The sequence below is a fragment of the Macaca fascicularis genome, chromosome 12, assembly GCF_037993035.2.
Source record: "Macaca fascicularis isolate 582-1 chromosome 12, T2T-MFA8v1.1".
Lineage (NCBI taxonomy): Eukaryota > Metazoa > Chordata > Mammalia > Primates > Cercopithecidae > Macaca > Macaca fascicularis.
This window is the reverse complement of record NC_088386.1, coordinates 60,711,845-60,735,719: the sequence shown is the minus strand read 5'-3', so window position 1 is coordinate 60,735,719 and position 23,875 is coordinate 60,711,845. Positions and strand designations below refer to the sequence as shown.

Here is a 23,875-nt window from a genome sequence, read left to right as displayed (position 1 = left end):
TTTGCCACCATTAATTAGTGATGCATTTTGAATACCTAATTTAATTAAATGAGTAACATCACAATGTATTTTAATGGTACTGAATTTGACCAGGGTACTATTAATAACAGTGACAGTGATAATCATAACTAACCTTTCTTGTGCTCATACTGTGTCAAACACTGCTGAGTGCTTTAACTCATTTACTATTTAGTGAACCAGTGAGGCAGGTCCTATTGTTAGCTTCAGTTTGTAAATGAGGAAGTGAAGCACAGAGAGGTGAAGTAACTTGCCCAAGACCACACTCCTTAAGTGGTGAATCCAGGATCTGAGCCCAGGTATTCGTCTCCAGAGCCAGAGCTCTTAACCACTAAGTGAAATGATATACTATGCTTATTAATATAATAAAATAAAAGAGAATATTAAAAAATTGGTTGCATCAGTTTTTGAGTTATCTGATTGATGTGGTCCTAATCATTGAGATGTAAATCTTATTCTTGCCACAAAGTAGTAAAACTTTTAGTAAACTTACAAGATATGCGTTTACCTGGGAAAAAGCAACAAGTAACATTCCAGAGTACAAAATAGCTGGTTTAACATACTTCCAGCTGTAGCAATGATGATCAGTATGATGTCAGTAGCAATAAGAAGTATTAATTTTTTAAGTCACATCATTACTTATCATCACTTGGAAACATACCTTTAGAATTGCTACAATTTATCCCTCCCCTATTCATCTGTCATTTTCTCAAGTAATTTTCAGTTTAGGTATATCTCTTCATAACATCAGAGCCCCATCATTTCAAACTTTTTCTTGCAATTCTTTCACTATACAGGACGTTAGTATTTTACTCTGCATTTCTCAGAACTCAGGGTTCTCTTTGTGTCAGGTATTGTTCCCGAGAAATAAACTGGAATTGTAGTCTTAAGGCCTGCTGTGTTTTAGAACTTATACATTCAACGAAGATGCTCTTAGCATGTCAGCTTTAATTCCGCTAGTACTACAAAGGCTAATCTTGCAGGAGGAGCAAAGGGTTCCATGTTTAAAGGGATAATTTATGGCTGTTCACTCTGTTTTTGGAGATAGTTCAAAATGAAACCCTCTCCTAATGTTGCAAGCAGAAATTGCTTTTTCAGGGAAATTGTTTCAAAAGAGCATGAGTGCCTGCACCTTAAATTATGGTGAGCTTTTTCAAGTTACTGCTGTTGTTGAAAGCCTAAATGGATCTTGACTGTTCAACTTGTAATATTAAATAATCTAATCTTGTGACTCCAAGGCAACCCTTTAATGCTTCTGTGTTTCAGCAACAGTCTTTCCAAGGTCCACTGTCCCTTACACACAATCCTGCTGCTGGTAAAGAATAGTTTGCTTGCCCGCTTCATAAAACTATTCACATTTGTAGAGTGCATTTTCTGGAATATTGTTAGTTAAGTAATGGTTGGCTCTATGGTCTTAAATACAAAAGGGCAATGAACAGAGAAACTGTATAGTTTCTGGAAAAAAAAAAATGGTTAGTTAAATAATGGTTGGCTCAATGGTCTTAAATACAAAGGGATAATGAACAGAAAAACTGTTCAGTTTCTGGAAAATGGTTAGTTAAGTAATGGTTGGCACCATGGTCTTAAATACAAAAGAGCAATGAACAGAGAAATTGTTTTCCCTCCCCTTTATACTGACAATATAAATATTTTTGTCTACCTATTTAAACAAAGCACGTTGTCAGTGAACATAAATGTATGGCATATAGCTCCTCGTTAAAGGACAGAAACATATTATTAAGTAAATGGATATACAGAATAGAGGTCTTAAAGGTAAATAGTACCTTTAAGGTAAACCCACATTTTATTAAAACAAGTGTTTATTTGCAAACCAGGCTATTAAATACTGTGAAAAAATGGAGAAAAAGTAGATTACAAGCTCTTTATGCTCAATGGTTTATAACAATTTCTAACCTAGTTCTCACTGGAATGAACAGTATGTGTAAATTGCTACTTGAGTATAATTACAAGCAACATGTAAAAGACTGCAAATTAATATACTAAGACTTACTGGTAAAGAGAAACAACTAGGCAGTGATCAGGAGGTAGTGTGATTTATTTGGAAAGACATGATTAAGGAGGTGATAGATAGCTGAGAAAATTCCCAGAGAGAAGGGATTTTCAACCTTGATTGCATGTTAGAATCGCCTCAGGAAATTTTTTTTTTTTTTTTTTTTTTTTTTTTTTTTTTTTTGAGACGGAGTCTCGCTCTGTCGCCCAGGCTGGAGTGGTGCAGTGGCCGGATCTCAGCTCACTGCAAGCTCCGCCTCCCGGGTTTGCGCCATTCTCCTGCCTCAGCCTCCTGAGTAGCTGGGACTACAGGCGCCCGCCACCTCGCCCGGCTATTTTTTTGTATTTTTTTTTTTTTTTTTTTTTTTTTTTTTTTTTTTTTTTTTTTTTTTTTGAGACAGAGTCTCGCTCTGTCACCCAGGCTGGAGTGCAGTGGCCGGATCTCAGCTCACTGCAAGCTCCGCCTCCCGGGTTCACGCCATTCTCCTGCCTCAGCCTCCCGAGTAGCTGGGACTACAGGCGCCTGCCACGTCGCCCGGCTAAGTTTTTGTATTTTTAGTAGAGACGGGGTTTCACTGTGTTCGCCAGGATGGTCTCGATCTCCTGACCTCGTGATCCGCCCGTCTCGGCCTCCCAAAGTGCTGGGATTACAGGCTTGAGCCACCGCGCCCGGCCAGGAAATTTTTTAAAATACCCAAGTCTGCGCCCATCTCTCAGAAATTTTCATTCAATTGGCAATTTTAAAATCTCTACAGGACAGCCTAAAATTCAGGCAGGATTAAGAACCTCTGACATAATAGGGGGCCGTTGTAGGTGGAAGTATATTGTAAGGTGTGTTATGGAGACATTTACCTGAAATGAAGGGAGTTTGCATTAAATGACCTTTTAGTTGCCACCTTCTTCTAGGAGTCTATGACATTCATATTCAGAGCCATAGGGAGAGTTTCATTGGTTGTGAGTGAGGTTGACAACTGAATTGAATTGGCCATAGCAAAGATGACTCTAGTGGAAAAAAGTAAAAGATGATTCTATAGGAACATGGTAGGTAATCACTTGTAGCACAGCTAGTGCTAAGTGGATGATTGTAGCTCTCAGATCATAGAATTTTAATTGTGGAATGCCCTTTGAAATGGTGCGTTTCAGACTAAATTTCAATGCATCCTTCCCTCCTCAGTATTAGCTGAGAAGTTGATCACTTCTCACACATCTATAGTCAGCAAAACCAGGTTATTCAACCTGTTTGAACATTTTAAATCTACAGGGACAATCAGAAGCCATCATAAACTTTGAAGTTAAAAGATTTGATGTAATTAAAATATTTATAAAAGATTATTTTAGTAGCAATGTGTACAGAGTAATCTGAAAACTTACCAAAGCTGAAGACAGATGGTAAGCTTTAAATAGAATTGGAATCTGTAAAGCTACATTACAATTCCGTAAAAAAATTTGTGTAGAATTGTCAGTTAGTATCAGCAAGTTGGAATCTTAGAGACAGATTAGATAATAGTAAATAGTATCCTTATTTGTAACTATATGTTAATTTAAACATCTAACATGTTTGTAGTTATGATATATCAACTGGTTTAAACAAACAAGTTTGAACAAACAAATTCTATTTTGTAAAAAGTTCTTCATGTATGTAAGCTCTTTAAATAAGTCCATGTCTAATTTAGTAATTTCTTTCTCGTATTTTCTTTTTCAGACTTTTATAGTAATGAATAAAGGAAAGGCAATTTTCCGATTCAGTGCCACCTCTGCCTTGTATATTTTAACTCCACTAAACCCTGTTAGGAAAATTGCTATCAAGATTTTGGTACATTCATATCCTTTTAATGTGAATTGCCTAAATGCTATTTCTAATAGTTGATTTTAAAGAAAATGGCATTTATATTTTTGAGTATTTGTAAAATTTCTTTGAGATTAATGGTAACATTGTTAGTTTAATTCATTTGTTTGCACTGGTTTTCCACTATTTATAACAAGAGTATTATAGAATGACTACAGCATTACAGAAGAAAATGTGTAACCAACCATGACAGTGAATGTGTAAATGAAATATATTATATAGTAGGAAAAAGAGCAAATCTCCTTACACCTTTATCAGCTTCAATGAGATCATGTATAACCATTGCTAAAGATTAGATTATGGTTAGTACTACTATTTGTATTACAAAGTGTTCAAACTTTATGCCTTCATTGTTTCTATATCTTCAGCACCTGGATTTATCCTTCTTTCAGTCCTTCCTTCCTTCTCCCCTTCCTTCATTCTTCCTTTTTCCCTTCCATCTTATTCCCTTCTTTTTTTTCAGTAAATATTTATTAAACTCATACTATGTGCTCATGTACCTGGTTGAGAATATATATCAAAAAGTCGAACTTAAAACTATTTACAATGTTAGTCAAAAAGTATATGTAAAAGGGCAGAATAGGTGTGGATTTCAAGAAAATTCTCAAGTGATGATAAAATAGAATGGTGATTTTCTGAGGCAGTGTTCAAGAATGGGCATTTTGTACAGGCAGATTCAAAGCAGGCTTCTATATAAACTTAAAGACTGATTCACCTAGAGACAGGGCAAATGAGACGGATAACCTTTTGAGGTATGAATTCTCTCATTCTATGGCTTGATGTTGGAAAGTATTTATATTCTAAAATAAAAGATTTATCTCAAAATAATCATAAACTTTCTTACAGGGAAGTCGGGACTTAGAAACCAAGAGAACGTACTACAGCTAATTCTCAGAAGGGCATCAGAATAGTGCTGTCTGTTTAGGTATAATGTGAACTAGACACAGGAGTATAGCCAGGTGCTCTGCTGGGTTCCCCCACAATCTAAAGTATAAACAAAAAGCTAGAAAATAACATTACCTTATCAGGGCAAAATTGGATCTCCCTCTTTTGTGCTATAAACCGTAAAGGAGTAAGTTACATCACTACACACCTACTATTTATGGTAGAATTCTCAATCAATGTAATCTTTGATTATACTGGGTTCTACATTCTCACAATTTTTACATTGCATTCGTTAACGTTTTATAAGTCAATGGTGATGAATGTATCTGAAGTACATCTTTTACACTTATGGCATACTATAAACTCACTAAGGGATGATGAGTTATTCTTCCAGGGCAATTTCACACAACTGATTGGAATGCAAAATAATTTGCATTTACTTCAAACAGAGATCATTTTTCTATTAAATTTAGTTTTGCGAGTATGTTATATAAAATGAAAAAGAGAGTGCACCAAGGACATATCACAGGCTTTGAAGTGTCTTATTATTTTATAATTGTTTTAAAACAAATAAGTAATATTAATTTCACAGTTTTTGCATCGATAAACTTTTTTGTGTGTTTTGGATCATTTATAAATGGCCATGGTAACCTACTAACATTTATTCCTTAACTATAATCTACTTTATTCAGCATGCTTATCATGTGCACTATTTTGACCAACTGCGTATTTATGACCTTGAGTAACCCTCCTGACTGGACAAAGAATGTAGAGTAAGTAGGAATAACTTATTGGAATGAGAAATGCACACTCAAATTCTCTAGCAGTCTCCTTGTGGGTATAGTCTGACTTATGGTTTCCATTTCTGTCTAAGAAAAAGTTATTTTCATAATATGAAAGAAGATAAGGGAAGTTCTTTGGGGGAGTTATTCTTCTTTGAGGTAAGTATTTTTCCAACAAACTCATGACAATATCTGTTAAAGAGAGGTTATAAATTAGTATACACTTTCTGGTAAACTAAATCAATCATCTAGCCTAAAATTAAGTCTCAATCATTGTTAATCATTTGAGATAAAATACTATGATCATTTGAGTAATTTGATAAATTAAATTATTTTATTCTAGTATGTAGTTATTATTGTTATATTCGAATAGAGTAGAATAGATTTAGGTTTTTAGCTCTAAATTAAGTAGATGTCTTAATTATACATCTAAGATGTCTAAACTATATTTAGATATGTAAGTTATTTATACACAACATGTGTGCTGAAACAGCTTAGATGTGTTTGTAAAAGAAAGAAAATGTCTTCCATAAAACTGTGCTCATAAAATAACAGGGCTTAGGGAAACATGATTGGGGGAGACTAAAACTTATGGAACTTTGTAACTAGAATACAACATAGAAACAATAATAATCCCAATAAAAAGACACTTGCCCAGTTGAGTCTCATCTGATGTTTGTACCTAAAATCAGAGCCATTGAGTTCTTTGCGGTCTCAGATCCTGAGCCTCATCCTTTCTCCCTTGAAATAGAGACTGGGGATATTTGTATGATTTCATCAAAATAAAATGCTTCTTTCTGTATTTTCATACATGGAGAAAGTTCTAAGCACATTAATTGTTCAGGATGTTAAACCAGGCCCTTGCTACACTAAAAGAAAATGATTCTGTGGATTTTCTGTATTAGTATCAAGATCTTTTTATTATTATTATTGCAAGGGATTTTCCATTTAAGTGTGAGAAAAAAATGCCCTTCATTGTTTCAAAACATCAGTATGCTGGGAAAAATTGTGCATGAACTAATACAATTTCTGCATCGTAACATTATTTCATTTTCTTATTTTTCAGTCACAGATGAGGTTATTTGCATCAAAGAAACATACTTTCTAGTGAAACAAAGTGGTTGGATTATATAGGCTATTTATATATAGTATAATACAATATTCAGGTATCTGACTGGTTAAGTAAAAATATAATATGTTCTTTTTATTGTCATATTTTTAAAAGCAATGTACAGAGACAAAATAGTGTAACAAATACTGCCGCTTTTAGTTCTGTTTTTTTTTTTTTTTTTTTTTTTTTGAGATGGAGTCTCGCTCTGCCGCCCAGGCTGGAGTGCAGTGGCCGGATCTCAGCTCACTGCAAGCTCTGCCTCCCGGGTTCACGCCATTCTCCTGCCTCAGCCTCCCGAGTAGGATGGTCTCGATCTCCTGACCTCGTGATCCGCCCGTCTCGGCCTCCCAAAGTGCTGGGATTACAGGCTTGAGCCACCGCGCCCGGCCTCGTTCTGTTTTTATAGATTTCTCTGAGGATTTACTGTACCACTCTAAACCATTATTTATCAGTAATTTAACATGCTATTTTTTAAAAACAAGTAGCTTGAAAATGCTCCCTCAGAATTATTGTAATAGAGAATCCAGCCCTTATATTGAGGAAGACCATTTAACTTAGAACTCTCATTTGCTATACATGATTTTGGAATTAACAAAATGGACAGTCCTATGTAAGACTATTCTGTAGGTGGTTTTCACAGCAGAAATTATTGAAGCATTTAAACATGTATCAATTTCATTTATTTGTATAACATTATTAAAGGATAGTTGAAGAAGGTAGTTGGAGTTTGTGACCAGCCTGGACAACATGGTGAAACCCCATCTCTACTCAAAATACAAAAAAATGAGCCAGACGTGGTGGCACACACCTGTAGTCCCAGTTACTCAGGAGGCTGAGACAGGAGAATCACTTGAACCCAGGAGGTGGAGGTTGCAGTGAGCCAAGATGGCACCACTGCACTCCAGCCTGGATGACAGAGTGAGACTGTGTTTCAAAAAAAAAAAAAAAGGCAATTGAATATATAGACATCTCTTTCTAAAGAAACAGTAATAACTTAGAGATGATTATACCCATTATGAAGGCAGTCTTAGCTTTAGAAAGTTTTTGATTTGCATCATTCAGCTGGAAAACTTTGCACAGGTTTTCTGATCAATTATCTTCAGTACTTGAAAGCAAGCCAGCAGGAAAACAGCAAAGTAGTAGTGGTTACTACCCCAAACCCTGGGTTCAGTGAAAAAGAAGATAACTTAGTTCTGAGATGAAAACTGAAGTCACTGATAATTGACACAGTCCCTGTACAAAGATATGGCGTACACAAAATGACTTGAGAACCATATTATATAGTGAGGGGAGTGTTATGTAAGACAAGGCACTTCTATAGACTGCATTTTATTTAATTTCATTTATACTGAATTTTATTTAAATCAATATATCTAAAATATGAAAATTCAACAATTAAAATTAGCCAAATTTCAAGGTTCTAAGACACCAAAGTTACAGCAACAAAAACCTGTGACATAGGCAGAATTGAAGGCTTGACTATGAACCTAGTGTGGGCTTAGCCAAGAAAGATAAAGGTCCCCTGACTCCCACTTACCTGTGCAACCTAGTTACTAATAAGCATTTTTGAATACGTATTCTTTGTAGAACTCTGTCTCAGTAGGCTCTAGCACTCTTTTCCATAGACAGCCATGAACACTTCCCATACATTCCAAATGTACCCACATATTTTCTTAATTTTCCAAAATCAAGAACAAAAGTAGGGACTTTAATCTTATTCCTAGTAACTCTATAGATAACAAAGAATTGCCTCAGCATAAACCACAGGGTACTAACCACTAATATAATAAACAGAATATACATATGCAGTGTTTCTAGGTCTTTAAAAGGCCAGCTATCTCTACAAACAGAAATATCATGGTGATTATGTGTGTTACACAATGATCCAAACTACAACACAGCAAACATAAGCTTGCTATTGTAAAATATATCTCTTCCTAATAGTCAGCTACTTCATAATAAGTAAAGATAGCAATTATTACTTATGAGATCAATTGAGTTTTGGGGGAGAAAAGGAAGGGAATGTACTTAAGAAAACTAGACTTGGAGATATCTGCATAAATTATCCTTGATATCTTTGTTCCTTCATATGAAAGAAATTTGTACAGAAAACATTTCAAAAATAATGACCCTAATGTTTTTCATATATAAAATACTGGTAGGCTGGAAACTCTAATGAATTTAATATGAGTAAATCAAATCTTTGTGGCTTGGGTGAAGTGCTGTGAAAAATAAACTTAAATTGTGCTTTTAAAGAACACAATGTTGAAAAACAAGTACTCTCAACTATTTTTGGGAAAAAATAGAAAACAGCAATAACTTATATTGTCAAGACTCAAAGAAAAGAGGGCCAGAAATACATGACATTAAACAGCAAATAGAAAAGTCTTCCACCATTTTGGAGGCTGAAAATTGAATTTCAGCAAGGTTTGAATGATTTAGCCCAATTGCATAGAGATAGTAGCTGATGCAAGGTTAGATTTAAGAATTTTGTTTATCCGTATATTTTGGTATTTGCGCAAACACACACATATAGAATACTGGTGAACCGAAACATTTCTTGTGATAATATATACACATACACACATACATGTATCTATACAACACACTCATGCGCGTGCACACACACACACACACACACACAGGGTGGGAGGGAGGAAGGGAAGGAGAGAGATAAATGGGGGGCAGTTTATAACTCTGCATGATTCTTACAAATTAAAAAAAGAAGTATATTTTCTATAGTAGACATGTAAAATAGCCCTCAAAATGAGTCTACTCATTAAGAAATTTAAATAAAATATTTTATTATTTAAGTAACTAAATCCAAGCTATGTTGCCTCTAAAGTTGTACTGTCCAATGAGGAAGGCACTAACCACATGTGGCTATGGTACCTTGAAATTTGGCTAATCTTAATTGTTGAATTTTCATATTTTAGATATATTGGTTTAAATAAAATGCAGTATAAAAAATAAGTTTACTTACTTCTTCTCATCTTTTCACTTGCTACTAGGAATTTGAATATTACATTTGTGACTTGCATTACATTTCTATCAGACACTGCTGCACTAGAAGGTGAAACTCGATGATTATCCATAAGATACTTGAAACTATTATTCTAAAACCCAAATAGTTAAACGCAATTAGATTCTTAGAGAATATATTTTCTCTTCAGTTTAACTCTTTGCTCAGACTTGTAAGTCTAATTAAATGAATAGATTATTTGATAAATAGAAGTAAGGAACAATATATTAATGAATTGAAAAACCATGAAAGGATAGGATTTGCTATGATTGAAAACATTTAACAGTTCAAACAAAATTATTAATTTTGGCTTGGATGTTTTTTCTAGGTACACATTCACTGGAATCTATACCTTTGAGTCACTTATAAAAATCTTGGCAAGAGGGTTTTGCTTAGAAGATTTTACGTTTCTTCGTGATCCATGGAACTGGCTGGATTTCAGTGTCATTGTGATGGCGTGAGTAATTTTGAAAATTTGATAAATGCAAAGGAATGAAAATAGTCATAGCACAAACAAGGTTGTGTTATATATTAAATGTAGAGCTTTCTTGTTAGTCAAGTTAATTATATGGATTTGTATTTTAAGAATACATATTAGAATACATATTGCAATGTAAATATATCCAGCAAATGATCAATAAATAGGATTATCTTCATGTCATATAGTCTTTCTCTTCATAAAAATGAAGTTATTCATTGACTACAATTTAATAGCAACAACTGTACTTTGATTAGTTTTGCAAACAAATGTGTTCATATTAGTGAAAATTACATTGAAATAAAGCAACACAATTTTGTTTCTTAAAAGCAACTTTCAGCATATGGCACCCTGAGGCCTGTAACAACTCCATTTGTTAAACTCACAGGGCTCTATGTTCCAAACCCAGCATTAAGTCCTTATTTAGTATAAAATTTGCCAAAACTATCAGTAACTCTGATTTAATTCTGCAGGTATGTAACAGAATTTGTAAGCCTAGGCAATGTTTCAGCCCTTCGAACTTTCAGAGTCTTGAGAGCTCTGAAAACTATTTCTGTAATTCCAGGTAAGAAGAAGCTGGTGTAAGGTAGTAGGCCCCTTATATCTCCAACTTTTCTTGTGTGTTATTGTGTTTGTGTGTGAACTCCCCTATTACAGATATGTGACAGAGTTTGTGGACCTGGGCAATGTCTCAGCGTTGAGAACATTCAGAGTTCTCCGAGCATTGAAAACAATTTCAGTCATTCCAGGTGAGAGCTAGGTTAAACACCGAGGCTGACTTTAATTATTAAGTTTGAAATCAATTTATAATGATTTATAGCATTAGCCTTGTTGCTTATTATTATGGTTCATCTCATTCAATAATGCCAATTGATGTTTTGATGTCAGTTTAGCTCCTAAAATTTTATAAATTACATCTTATTTATAAAGTCAGCCTTTGAGTTTAACAGAAAATTGCATGAGATGTCTTCAAAAAATGCTAATTTTGGCCTCTTGCTCTCTCTCTCTCTTTTTCACTACCATGGCTTTACTAACTGATTTGGATTTTACCATTCACTGCAGATGTAGTTCAAAAATGGATCTCCTTTTACAAAGGAGAAAAGATTATTATTGAAGAGCATGCATATGGCATGAGACTTACGTTATCTTAAAATTCTTTTCTCCTCTAAATTACTACTGCTTGGAAGCTAGAGTAAAGAATGGATTGGTGGAAAATAGCTTCATGAAACACAAAATCTGAAATGAAAAATAACTCCAAGTTTTTTTGTACGTTTGTTGAGCATGTAAAACCACACAAACAAAACTTCCTGACTAGATATTTAAACCTTCATATTGAATTTCCAGCAAGCACACTGTTCATGCATAAAATCTGCTGTTCATCTATTTCCCAAATCATCAGGCTATCCATACAGCTTCGGTGTCTAAATAGTCAAGCAACCATTTATGGGGGAAAGAGAATGCGTGTGACTATTGAGAAATCATGGCTTCTGGCACTCTTCCTCAGGTGACCTGTAGTTCTCTCTCTTCAGGTTTAAAGACCATTGTGGGGGCCCTGATCCAGTCGGTGAAGAAGCTTTCTGACGTCATGATCCTGACTGTGTTCTGTCTGAGCGTGTTTGCTCTCATTGGGCTGCAGCTGTTCATGGGCAACCTGAGGAATAAATGTTTGCAGTGGCCCCCAAGCGATTCTGCTTTTGAAACCAACACCACTTCCTACTTTAATGGCACAATGGATTCAAATAGAACATTTGTTAATGTAACAATGAGCACATTTAACTGGAAGGATTACATTGGAGATGACAGTAAGAAGTATTGCCACATTATATTAACCTTAGTGTTGCTGAATGAGTTTTCAACTATAAATAGTTGAGACTGTGGGTGTACAGCCACCTTTAGTCTGAGATAGTCAAACTCTGATGTATTCCTAATGTGAATAGGATTAATATGAAATAAAATGTTTTTGGTTTTGTGTTAACAGGTCACTTTTATGTTTTGGATGGACAAAAAGACCCTTTACTCTGTGGAAATGGCTCAGATGCAGGGTAAGAAACGTAATATAGTTTTTAAGATACAGAACTGTTTGCGAAAAAAAAAAGTAAGTAGGAAAACATCTACATGGTTATATGTGTAGCCTTACCATGTATATGATAAAGAGTGGTGCTGCCCACCTAGGAAGTGCCTTGTCTGCCTTACTGGATTGCCACTGGTCCAAACTCACAGCCATTAAAAGTCGCCCCTTTGTGAAGACTTTTCCCCAGAATTTCACAGTTAAGATGCTCTTAAACTGATGCTCCAATGTGTGAAGGCCCAGAGTCTGTCTTTGCTGTGCATCCATCAGAGCTGTTACGAAACACAGGAAGGAACACAAGATGGGTCCCTTTTTATTGGTGTACATATGTATCAATGGGATGAGTTTTGTTGTGACTGGAAAAGATCCAGACTATAATGTGGTCTTCAGGGTGCAAGCACACTTGGGGAAGTGCTTTGAAATATTTAGTATTCTTGAAAGAGCATAAATTTCTGTATACGAAGAAGCCAAGGGTGCATGTGTGCCAAAGGCATGTCCAAGTTTGAGTAGACATAATGAATAGTTATTTTAGGCCACATTTTACAATAAGAGATGTTGTAATATCTTAGTCATGCTGTTAGTCTCTACCCCTTAAATATTTTCCTAAGAGTATTGTAAGTTAATTTTAAATCAAAATAGGGAATTTTTTAAGAGCCGAGAGATAGCAATACTAAGTGACTCTTAGGACATGGAACTTAAATATATTTTGAGTCATCCTTTAAAAATGGAAACTGGTGTAGCCATAAAAATCTAAGAGAGTTAATGAAAATATATACAAGTCATATAAATAGAGCTTTGGGGAATATTTTTTTCTTGGCAGTTTTACTAACCTTTATTATGTGAATGTAGTGGGTAAGAGCATAGGTTCTACAGTTCATGTATACCTGGGTTCAAATCCTAACTCCACCATTTGTAAGCTCTTTGACCTTGGAAAAGTGCCCTAAGCACTCTGTACCTTAGTTACTCATTGATAAAATGGAGAGAGTAATATTCTGTCCCTTTAACAGTTGTGATGATTATTATGCAATACACATAAAGTATTTGAACTAGCACATAGCCAATTGTAAGAATTTATTGTATGTACCAGCCTAAGCAACAAAGCAAGACCCTACCTCTACAAAAAAAAAAAAAAAAAGAAAGAAAGAAAGAAAGAAAAGAAGAAGAAAAGGAAAACCTAGCCAGGCATTGTCATGCACACGTGTAGTCCTAACTTCTCAGGGGGCTAAAGTAGGAGGATTGCTTGAGCCCAGGAATTCCAAGCCACTATGAGCTATGATCACGCCACTGCACTCCAGCCTAGGTGACAGGCTGTCTCTGAAAAACGGCCGGGAGCGGTGGCTCACACCTGTAATCCCAGCACTTTGCGAGGCAGAGGCAGGGGGATTACTTGAGGCCAGGAGATCTAGACCAGCCTGGCCAACATGGCAAAAACCTGTCTCTCCTACAAAACACAAAAATTAGCTGGGTGTGGTGGTGCACACCTGTAATCTCAGCTACTTTGGAGGATGAGGCAAAATAATCTCTTAAACATGAAAGATGGAGGTAGCAGTGAGCTGAGATGGCACCACTGCACTCCAGCTTGGATGACAAAGTGAGACCCTGTCTCAAAAAAAATTTTTTTTAATAAATAAAAACAAAATAACACACTCTCTCTCTAAAAAAAAAAAAGAATTTATTGCCTATTGACTATTATTTATGATGATGATGATGATTAACATAAAAGCCCAGATAAAATTTTGGATAAATTTGGTTAATGCATACTTTATTCCTATTAAACCATAATAATCTATTCCCTTTAATGAATACCTATTATGGCTTAAGTAATTCACATCAGCAGTCCCCAGCCTTTTTGGCACCAGGGACTATTTTGTGGAAGACAATTTTTCCACGGACCAAGGGTGGTGGTGGGGAATGATTTCAGGGTGATTCAAGCATGTTACATTTATTGTGTACTTTATTTCTATTATTAGTATATTGTAATATATAATGAAATAATTCTACAACTCACCATAATGTAGAATCAGTGGGAGCCTGATCTCAAATGATTCACCTGCCTCGGCCTCCCGAAGTGCTGGGATTATAGGCATGAGCCACTGCTCCTGGCCATTGGTGATGAGTTTTAAATACAAAATCATTTTGTATTTAAGTGGCACATTCCATTAAAGAAATAAATGATTTGTATTTTATTAAAAGTAAAAGCCTCTGTTCTACAAAGACATTCTTAAGAGAATGAAAAGACAAACCACCAACTGGGAGACAATATTTGCAAAGCACATATCTAATATACAAAAAATGACTGGGGCCAGGTGCAGTAGCTCATGCCTGTAATTCAGCACTTTGGGAAGCTGAGTGGGGAGATCATTTGAGCCCAAGAGTTTGAGACTGGCCTGGGAAGCATAGGGAGTTTCTACAAAAAACAAAAAAATTAGCCAGGCATGGTATAGTGTACCTGTGGTACCAGCTACTCAGGAGGCTGAAGCAGAAGGATTACTTGAGCCTGGGAGGTCGAGGCTGCAGTGAGCCAGGATCAGACCACTGCACTAGAGCCTAGGCAACAGAATTGTACCCTGTCTCAAAACAAAACAAAACAAAACAATGAACCAGTGTCCAGAATATCTAAAGAACTCTTAAAACTCAACAATAAGAAAACAAATGACCCAATTTAAAACTGGCAAAAGATCTGAACAGATACCCTACACGAGTATATAGTACAGGTGGCTATTAAGGAGGTAAAAAGGCGCTCAACATTATTTGTCATTAGAAAATATTGCAAACTAAAACAAAAATGAGTTACCACTGTACATCTGTTAGAATAACTGAAAAATGTATCTGGCGATACCAATGTCTGATGAGGATGCAGAAGAACAGGAACTCTTGCTTATTGCGGATGGGAATGCAAAACTAGACAACCTCCTTGGAAGACAGTTTGGCAGTTTCTTACAAAATAAACATAGTCTTACCATATGATCCAACAGCTGAACTACTAGGTATTTAGCTGACCAATTTGAAAACGTATGTCTTCACAAAAAACCTGCATGTGAATATTTATAGCAGTTGTATTCATAATGACCCCAAACCAGAAGCAACCAAGATGTCCTTCCAGAGTTGTATAGATAAATAAATTGTTGCCGGGCGCGGTGGCTCAAGCCTGTAATCTCAGCACTTTGGGAGGCCGAGGCGGGCGGATCACAAGGTCAGGAGATCGAGACCACAGTGAAACCCCGTCTCTACTAAAAATACAAAAAATTAGCCGGGCGCGGTGGCGGGCGCCTGTAGTCCCAGCTACTCAGGAGGGTGAGGCAGGAGAATGGCGGGAACCCGGGAGGCGGAGCTTGCAGTGAGCCGAGATCGCGCCACTGCACTCCAGCCTGGGCAACAGTGTGAGACTCCGTCTCAAAAAAAAAAAAAAAAAAAAAAAAAAAAGATAAATAAATTGTTATACCCATACAATAAAATATTATTTAGTAATTAAAAAGAAATGAGCTATCAAGATACAAACAGGTATTAATGAATGTTAAATGCATATTTCTAAGTGAGAAAAAGCCAATCTGAAAAAGCTACATACTGTATGATTTCAATTATCTGACTTTCTAGAAAACACAAAACAATAGAGATGATAAGAAAATAGTGCTTGCCAGGGGTTCATGGTGAGGAATTATCTAGGTAAAGCAAAGGGGATTTTTTTTAGGGTGAGAACCTGTTCTCTAAGATTCTATAATGGTGAATATGAAACATAATGCATTTGTTAAAACTCATAGACCTTTATAACACAAAGAGTGAATCTTAATGTATACAAATTAAAAGAAATCTTTTGTGAAGTTTGGGGATCCCAGGAAGAAATAGAGTATGTGACAAAAATATATAAATGTATTGCAAAATATGAAACAACCTCACTGAAGGTGGTGGGGTAATAACATGCTAACCTAACTAACTTTGGAAATGAGTGGAGTCTGTAAAACTGAAGGTAAAAGGAACAATACTCTAGTTGATAAAGTTGTTTCCAATGGTAGTATAGATTAACAATCCTGAAACCACTGTGCATGTGTATCAGTATTGAGCAATTATAAACATATATATCTCCTTGTTCTGTCAGCTGAGACGGCCTAGAAGCAATGACACCCCAGTAGCAACAAACACAGCTAGCACCCAGATCTTGGTTTCTAATACCATTTTCCAATTAAAAAAAAAAACAAAAAAACTAGTGCTCCTTGGAGAAATGGTTGATTCTAGCACTGGGGAAGAAATTATAAAAGATGAGCCTGGAGCATCTGAGAGTGCTTAAAAGTAAGAAAGTGTTAAAAGATAAACAAACAATGCAACCCACAGCCATGGGGTATGTCAAACTGTTACAGGTGTCAACTGAAAGAGCTTCCAATGGCCAAAGATGAAGCAATTTGAACAAGTAAATAAATGAAATATCATTGAATTTAATCCAAAATATAAAACGAATCTCCATGACTACATGTTAATTGCAATGATTGAATAATCAAACAAATTATGAATAATGGACAAATATCCTGTGCAGAATAATTTCAAATAATTTTTGTATATACTTAAGATCATAACTGAAGGTTCCTTAAATGTGGTCTGTACACAGTGACTTTATTTCAGAGAGTACATATGGAAAAGGAAGAAAACACTACCTCAAGATAGGTGGTGAAAGTTAACATCAACAGTGATAAGTCATAGTGATAAGTATGTACCCTTGGCATGATGTGATGTGATGATAGTGACGTTTTACCTCTGTAGTCTTCCACCCACAAATCCATAACCTAAATATAATCATGAGACAAACATTAGACAAATCCCAATTGAAGGGCATTCAACAAAGTATCTGACTAGTAATCCTCAAAACTGTTGTGGTCATCAAAAACAAGGGGAGTCTGAGAGATTGTCACAGCCAAGAGGAGCCTTAAAAGACATAACCACTAAATGGAATGTGTATCCTGAATGAGATCCTGGAACGAAAAAAGGACATTAAGAAAAAAACTGAGGGTCGGGCGCAGCGGCTCATGCCTGTAATCCCAGCACTTTGGGAGGCCAAGGCGGTTGGTCACGAGGTCAGGAGATTGAGACCATCCTGGCTAACACTGTGAAACCCCGTCTCTATTAAAAATGCAAAAATTAGCCGCGCATGGTGGCGGGTGCCGGTACTCCCAGCTACTCGGGAGGCTGAGGCAGGAGAATGGCGTGAACCCAGGAGGCGGAGCTTGCAGTGAGCCGAGATCATGCCCCTACACTCCAGCCTGGGTGACAGAGAGAGACTCCGTCTCAAAAAAAAAAAAAAAAGAAAAGAAAAGAAAAAAACTGAGGAAATCTGAATAAAATAGTAACTTTAGGTAATAATAATGTATTAAGGCTGAGTGCAGTGGCTCGCACCTGTAATCCCAGTACTTCAGGAGGCCAAGGTGGGAGACTGCTTGAGCCCAGAAGTTTGAGACCAGCCTGGGCAGCATAGCAAGATCCCGTCTCAATTAAATAATAACAATGTATCAATATTGAAAATGGCATGGAATGTATGAGGCCTGTACTATCTTCATACTTTTTCTGTAAATACAAAATTGTTATAAATATTAACTTTATTTTAGAAAATTCTATAAAACCAGCTATTGAAATGGTTGATTCCCCACTCTTTGGCTTTTTTCTGGCTTTTAATTTTTAACTATTGTTTTTTGCCACTTTGTAAAAAGTAGAAATATGGTGATGTCAGAGCCAAAAGTGTGTGGTTGCTAGCTCTCTGCCATTCTGAATGTCTGTAAATATTTCTTTGCATCTAAATTTTCTATTGGTCTTCCTAGTGAATGTCGTCTGGTAAGTTTCATGATGAGCAATCACCTAAAGTGTTCTGGAAATGAAAGCAAGATAATTCGTCACAGATAGTAACTTTGGGTTTTGAAAATTCCTATGAGTCAAATCAATTGAAATTGCTGTAATTTCTATACTGACCCTACCTCCATTTATCTCTCTTATAGCCAGTGTCCAGAAGGATATATCTGCGTGAAGGCTGGTCGAAACCCCAACTATGGCTACACAAGCTTTGACACCTTTAGCTGGGCTTTCCTGTCTCTATTTCGACTCATGACTCAAGACTACTGGGAGAATCTTTACCAGTTGGTAATGTCCAAATGAGCATACATAACATTTACTTTTATAGACATATATGAAATGAAAAGCATAGGCTGGGTGTGGTGGCTCATGCCTGTAATCCCAGCACTTTGGGAGGTAGAGGCGGATGGATCACTTGAGTCCAGGAATTTAAGACCAGCCTGAACAACATGGCAAAACCCCATCTCTACCAAAATACAAAAATTAGCCCGGCATGGTGGTGCGCACCTGTAGTCCCAGCGACATGGGAGGCTGAGGTGGGAAGATCACCCAGGCCCAGGAGGTGGAGGTTGCAATGAGTCGAGATCATATCACTGCACTCCAGCCTGGATGATAGAGTAAGACCCCATCTCAAAAAAAGAAAAGGAAAGGGAAAGGGAAAGGAAAGGGACCTGCTTATAACACCCTGGAATACAGAGAAGGGTCCAGTATAAAGCAAGTGTGCCTGGAATCCTAATTGCTCATTGAGTCAGTACCTATATATGTACACTGAGAACTTTTTTCATGTGAAAGGCATTCTGCTAGGAACTATGGGGATGCAAATAATGTTCATGACTCTGAGGAACTGATAATCCAGTTGTGGGTATATAAACAACACGTTAAAATATTCTTAAAATCAATGATGTTGATGTGAAAATTTCAAATGAAAGCTCTAGCTATTAACTGAGACTAGAAGAGGAGAGGAGCAAAAGTCATCTATCGATAGTATGGAGAACAGACTGCAATGCAAATGGAATCCCAAAGAAAGGATTTAAAGGTTCAGTGCTCTCACTTGTCATATTATTGCTCTGCATATGAACTCTAATAAAAGCATTATAGTGGGGTTCACATATATATCCACTATATATGAATTTAAAATGTATTTATATCAAACGAGACTGCAGTCAAGCCTCAAATAATCTGATTCTTAATTTTGTGTGTTGAGCATATCAATACCAAAAAACTCTTGGTGAAAAGAAACTGGATACTAAAAAGCGAATTAGTCTGCTGACTATCTAACTGTGGTCACCAGATATTTATTTGGGGACATTATACTAAAATACTGATGGAATTATCTCCCATTTCTCCTAGACATTACGTGCTGCTGGGAAAACATACATGATATTTTTTGTCCTCGTCATTTTCTTGGGCTCATTTTATTTGGTGAATTTGATCCTGGCTGTGGTGGCCATGGCCTATGAGGAACAGAATCAGGCCACATTGGAAGAAGCAGAACAAAAAGAGGCTGAATTTCAGCAGATGCTCGAACAGCTTAAAAAGCAACAGGAAGAAGCTCAGGTACTGAGTGATAAAAGCAAAGATTTATCATTATTATTATTATTAGTTTCTAAGTAGAAATAGTGTTATACTCTAGAGGGTAGATTCGTACTGCCTTTTCATTTCATATACAGGCGTTGTCATTAGAAAAAGAAAAATATTCACATATGGACTTGTTTCTGAAGTTAGAGTTGAATAAACTTTTTAGACACTGTATATAAAGAAATCAGCCAGTGGGTAGAAAATACATTAGGGATAAGGTTTACTATGGAATTGTCTCATGGAACCTAAGAGGGGAATTTAATTTTTTATTTAATTTTGAAAAGAAATAAAACTGATATTTCCAATTATTAGTGATTCACCCCTAATTATGACATTTGAGATTTTGTTCTGAAGTTAATTGATTTTAAAGGTTGACAAGAAAACTTTATATATACCTATGATTAACAATTCTTTGGGATTTCTGTAACAAAAAATTTAAAAAAGGTGTTTGCTATAGCCCACATCAGGATATCAGGAAGGTGTCTAAAATTAGATGCCAACTTGAGACTTTTATCAATATTAAAGTCTGTGTGAGCTAGGGGTATAGTGAATGGGGTATTAATGTGTTGAGGAGAAGAGATGGAAACACAGTACTGTATTAAAAGACAGAAAAAAAAATCCATATACTGAAAGGTGAAGACTCTTGCAAAGATATAGTAAAAACCCTATTCATGCCAGTTAGAATTATAATTTCTCAATGTTTTTGCCAACATTTGCTATGGCCAGTCTTTGTAATTTTAGCCATTCTAATAAGTATCTCATTGCTGTTTTGATTTTCATTTTCCTAATTACTAATGATAAGCATCTTTTTCTGCTCTTATTTTCCATCTGTATAGCTTCTTTTATGAAGCGGTTGTTCAAATCTTTAATCCCCTCCTTTTTTTAGTTAGGTTGTTCGATTTCATATTGTTGAGTTTTGAGTGTTCTTTGACTCTTTGGGATATAAGTCCTTTCACATATATGCTTCTCAAATATTTAAAGTGCAGTTTATCCAGCATACTATTTCTTAGCTTTTTTGTTTAAATCATTCTTTTGGATCGAAGAAACTTTTGCCAAGTCAACACCACAAGTATTTTCTTCTAAATTTTCTTCTAAAGTTATGTTTATGCTTTAAATTTAGGTCAATAACCCATTTTAAATTAACTTTTGTATAACATATGGGTGATATGTTGAGATTGACTTTTTAAAAATATGAGTATCTAATTATTCCAACTGCATATAAACAAAGCATTCATTCTCCACTGCATTGCCTTTGAACTTCTGTCAATTATTAGTTGTCCATAGGTGAGTGTGTCTATTTCTGAACTCTATTCTGTTCAGTTGATTTGTCATTTTTATACCAACACCACACTCTCGTAATTACTGTACCTTTTATGATGAGCCTTGAAATAAGATAGTGTAGGTCCCCAACTTTTTGTTCTTTTTTTTTTTTCAAAGCTGTTTTTTGGCTGTTTTATGTCCTTTGTAGTTCTCTATGAGTTTTAAACCCCATTTGTCAATTGCAATTTTAATGATTTCTATTGTTGTCTTCAAGTCAATTATCTTTTCTTTTGCACATTTAATCTGCCGCTAATTTTATCCAGTATATTTGTCATCTGAAACATTGTAGTTTTCATCTCTACAAGCTTGATCTGGGTCTTTTTTATATTTCATATATCTCTAATTAATATTGTGAGCATACACAATACAGTTACAACAACTGTTGAAGTTTCCTGTCTGCTAATTTGAACATCTGTGTCAGTTCTTGGTCAGTTTTGATTAATTTTTCTCTTTATTATGGGTCATATATTTCTGCAGTTTTCTGTTTCTGACAATCTTCAATTGAATTCCAGACACTGTCAATCTTGGATATAGTTACGTCGTTTATGCACAGTTTGATCCTTTTGTATCTTTAAACCTTTGAAAATAGACAGGACCAGAATACTATTTATTCTCAGACTAATTATTCCTCACTAATGAATCAAGACGCTTCCTAATACTCTACCCAATGCCCATTTAAAACTAAGTGTTTGCCAGTATAGGAACAGACACAGTTCTGGCACAGTGTGATTGCTGGGTGGTGTTCCCTCTAATCCTCGGCCTCAGGTAGTTTTCTAAGACACATGCTTGGTGAATAATCTTCTCAGTACTCAAGGTGAACCTGAGATCCCTAGAATTCTCTCTCTGCTCAACTGTCGCCTCTGTGGTACCCTGTTCTGTGAACTATATAGCCACCCTGACTTTCCTAGATTCAGCTTCATCTCATCCATTCATGGAGTCTGCAGAGATACTTCCTCTCTACATCATAGTCTGGAAGTTCCAGACCATAAGCTAAGAAAAGCATAGAGCTGGCTTGCTTGCTTTTCCGTTTTCCAATATCTTAAAACATTCTGATCTGATGTCCAGTGTCTTCAAAACCACTGTAACATGTATTTTGTCTGTTTTATTGGTTGCTTCAGAAGAGAGTAAATCTGGTCTCTGTTACTCCATTTTGGCCAGAAGCAGAAATCCAATTTTGTTTTCATGCACTGACTTTTTTGAGGATTTTTTTTTTTTCAGATGAATGGCTCCACATATTTGAAGTGTTCTTTGGATGACAGTATATAGTAGAAATTGGTATATTCAAAATTTAAGTTTTTAACAATTCTGAGTTACTTTGAAGATACACAACAAATAGCGTTAGGTCCTTTCTCAAGGCATTTTTTTGGTGAAATGGAGATACAGCAATGAATCGTTTAGTGAATTACTGAGCTCAACCATAGACTTAGCTTTGGGTGAACATGCTGGCTTGGCCACTTTCATCTTACCATTGGGTACAAAGTAGTAATGTGGATATACCTTATTGATTTTATATAGAAAACTCTAAACAAATTTGGTGAAACTTGAAAATATTTAAAAATATACTTCATGCTTGCCAGAAAGTTCTACATTTGAATTATTGAAGAGTTTTATTCTATGTCACTATAAATAAAACACATTTATAAGATAATAAAATAAAATAGCTATTTACAGGGCAAATACTTTATTTCATGGTTTTAAATAAATGTTATAGGAAATAATATTCATAAATTGCTTATGATTGTATTCTAAAGCACTGGGTTTTTCTATTATCATTAATAAAAGCAGACAAATTAATGTGCTTGAAAATGCTACACAGATAATACAGTACGGAAATGAGTTATTCTAAAATTCAGCCATTTTAGGGTAAAATATGGCATCAATTAAAAGAGTATAGTCTTTTTGAACTTAGAAATAAACATGCGCTAGGTCTAGTAGAAGTTTCAAGAACCTATGATTATGATGAGTTCAGCTAAAAAACATCAGTTCTATTAACCCTAGTAGTCAGTTACTGAATTTTAGTGACAAAAACATCACAATTTGATTCAGCTATAGCTTTATACCTACAAAATTTAAATTTATCCAAGGTAAAGTATAGTACTGATTGGAGTAGCACAGTGCCAAATCCATTTTGGTTCCTTATTGACAACACAGGTAATGATGACCAGTAAATTATCAATGTTGAACCCGGGAGGAAATTGTAGGCAAAGAGAGAGAATTAGTGCACCTATGAGATCATTTATGCTGCAGTGTAGCTTAAGTCTCACTAACCACCTATGAGTCTTCAAAACTTACTATCTAGCCAATGACTTCATGAAGGCTAACATCACTTCCATCTTTCTTTATTATTGGTTGAGGGGCACCTAGGGCTAGTCATTGTGTAGGCATGAGAAAATAACGTGGAGAAACACAAACCCTGCAAAGAAATCAATGTTTTGTCCTAGTTCATTCTAACTGTGTTTGGCATTTAAATTGTGATATTTAAGTGTCTAATGTTGCCCAGCTTGGTATATCCCATAGCAGTCTATATATAGGAAAAAATTTGGGAGTAAGCTCTAGAACAAAATTCAAAATATTAGCTCTTAAGAAATCTAATATAATTGGAGTAGAACAGAAATAGGTATAATGTCTTGTAGCTTTGAATGGGATTTTAACTGGATTACATGTGTAAAATGAATGAAGTATTAGTTATGTGGTTATATTTTTATGGACACACAGATACAGTGAGTCACAGAGCCTATTTTGAATCACACAAAAATGTTATAAGAAAATGTTATTTCCTGAGTAAATACTAAGTGAAATTTCTTATTTGTTAAAAGAGGAATTCAGTAAGTTGGCTGTGAAAGTAACACTATTATTCTAATACGCAGGACATTGGTAGAATCACAGAGTTGGGTATAAACAGGTACACAGACATGAGAGATGACAGGAAAC

General features: G+C 35.6%; 1 protein-coding gene across 15 annotated transcripts in view; it reads left to right on the top strand.

Moving 5' to 3' along the window:
* Positions 1-23,875, top strand: part of SCN3A (sodium voltage-gated channel alpha subunit 3) — a 116,726-nt gene that overhangs the window by 32,122 nt on the left and 60,729 nt on the right. For 11 of the 15 annotated variants that reach the window (XM_045367176.2, XM_005573349.4, XM_015432313.3 and 8 more), the window contains 8 exons: positions 3,731-3,849; positions 5,443-5,532; positions 10,003-10,131; positions 10,810-10,901; positions 11,682-11,954; positions 12,131-12,194; positions 18,193-18,334; positions 19,397-19,603. In XM_045367176.2, coding sequence (XP_045223111.2) covers positions 3,731-3,849; positions 5,443-5,532; positions 10,003-10,131; positions 10,810-10,901; positions 11,682-11,954; positions 12,131-12,194; positions 18,193-18,334; positions 19,397-19,603 — 1,116 coding nt within the window. Of the gene's footprint in view, positions 1-3,730; positions 3,850-5,442; positions 5,533-10,002; positions 10,132-10,625; positions 10,718-10,809; positions 10,902-11,681; positions 11,955-12,130; positions 12,195-18,192; positions 18,335-19,396; positions 19,604-23,875 lie in introns of all 15 variants that reach the window. The other 4 variants (XM_005573350.4, XM_005573348.4, XM_074009369.1 and 1 more) reach the window with 2 other exon arrangements.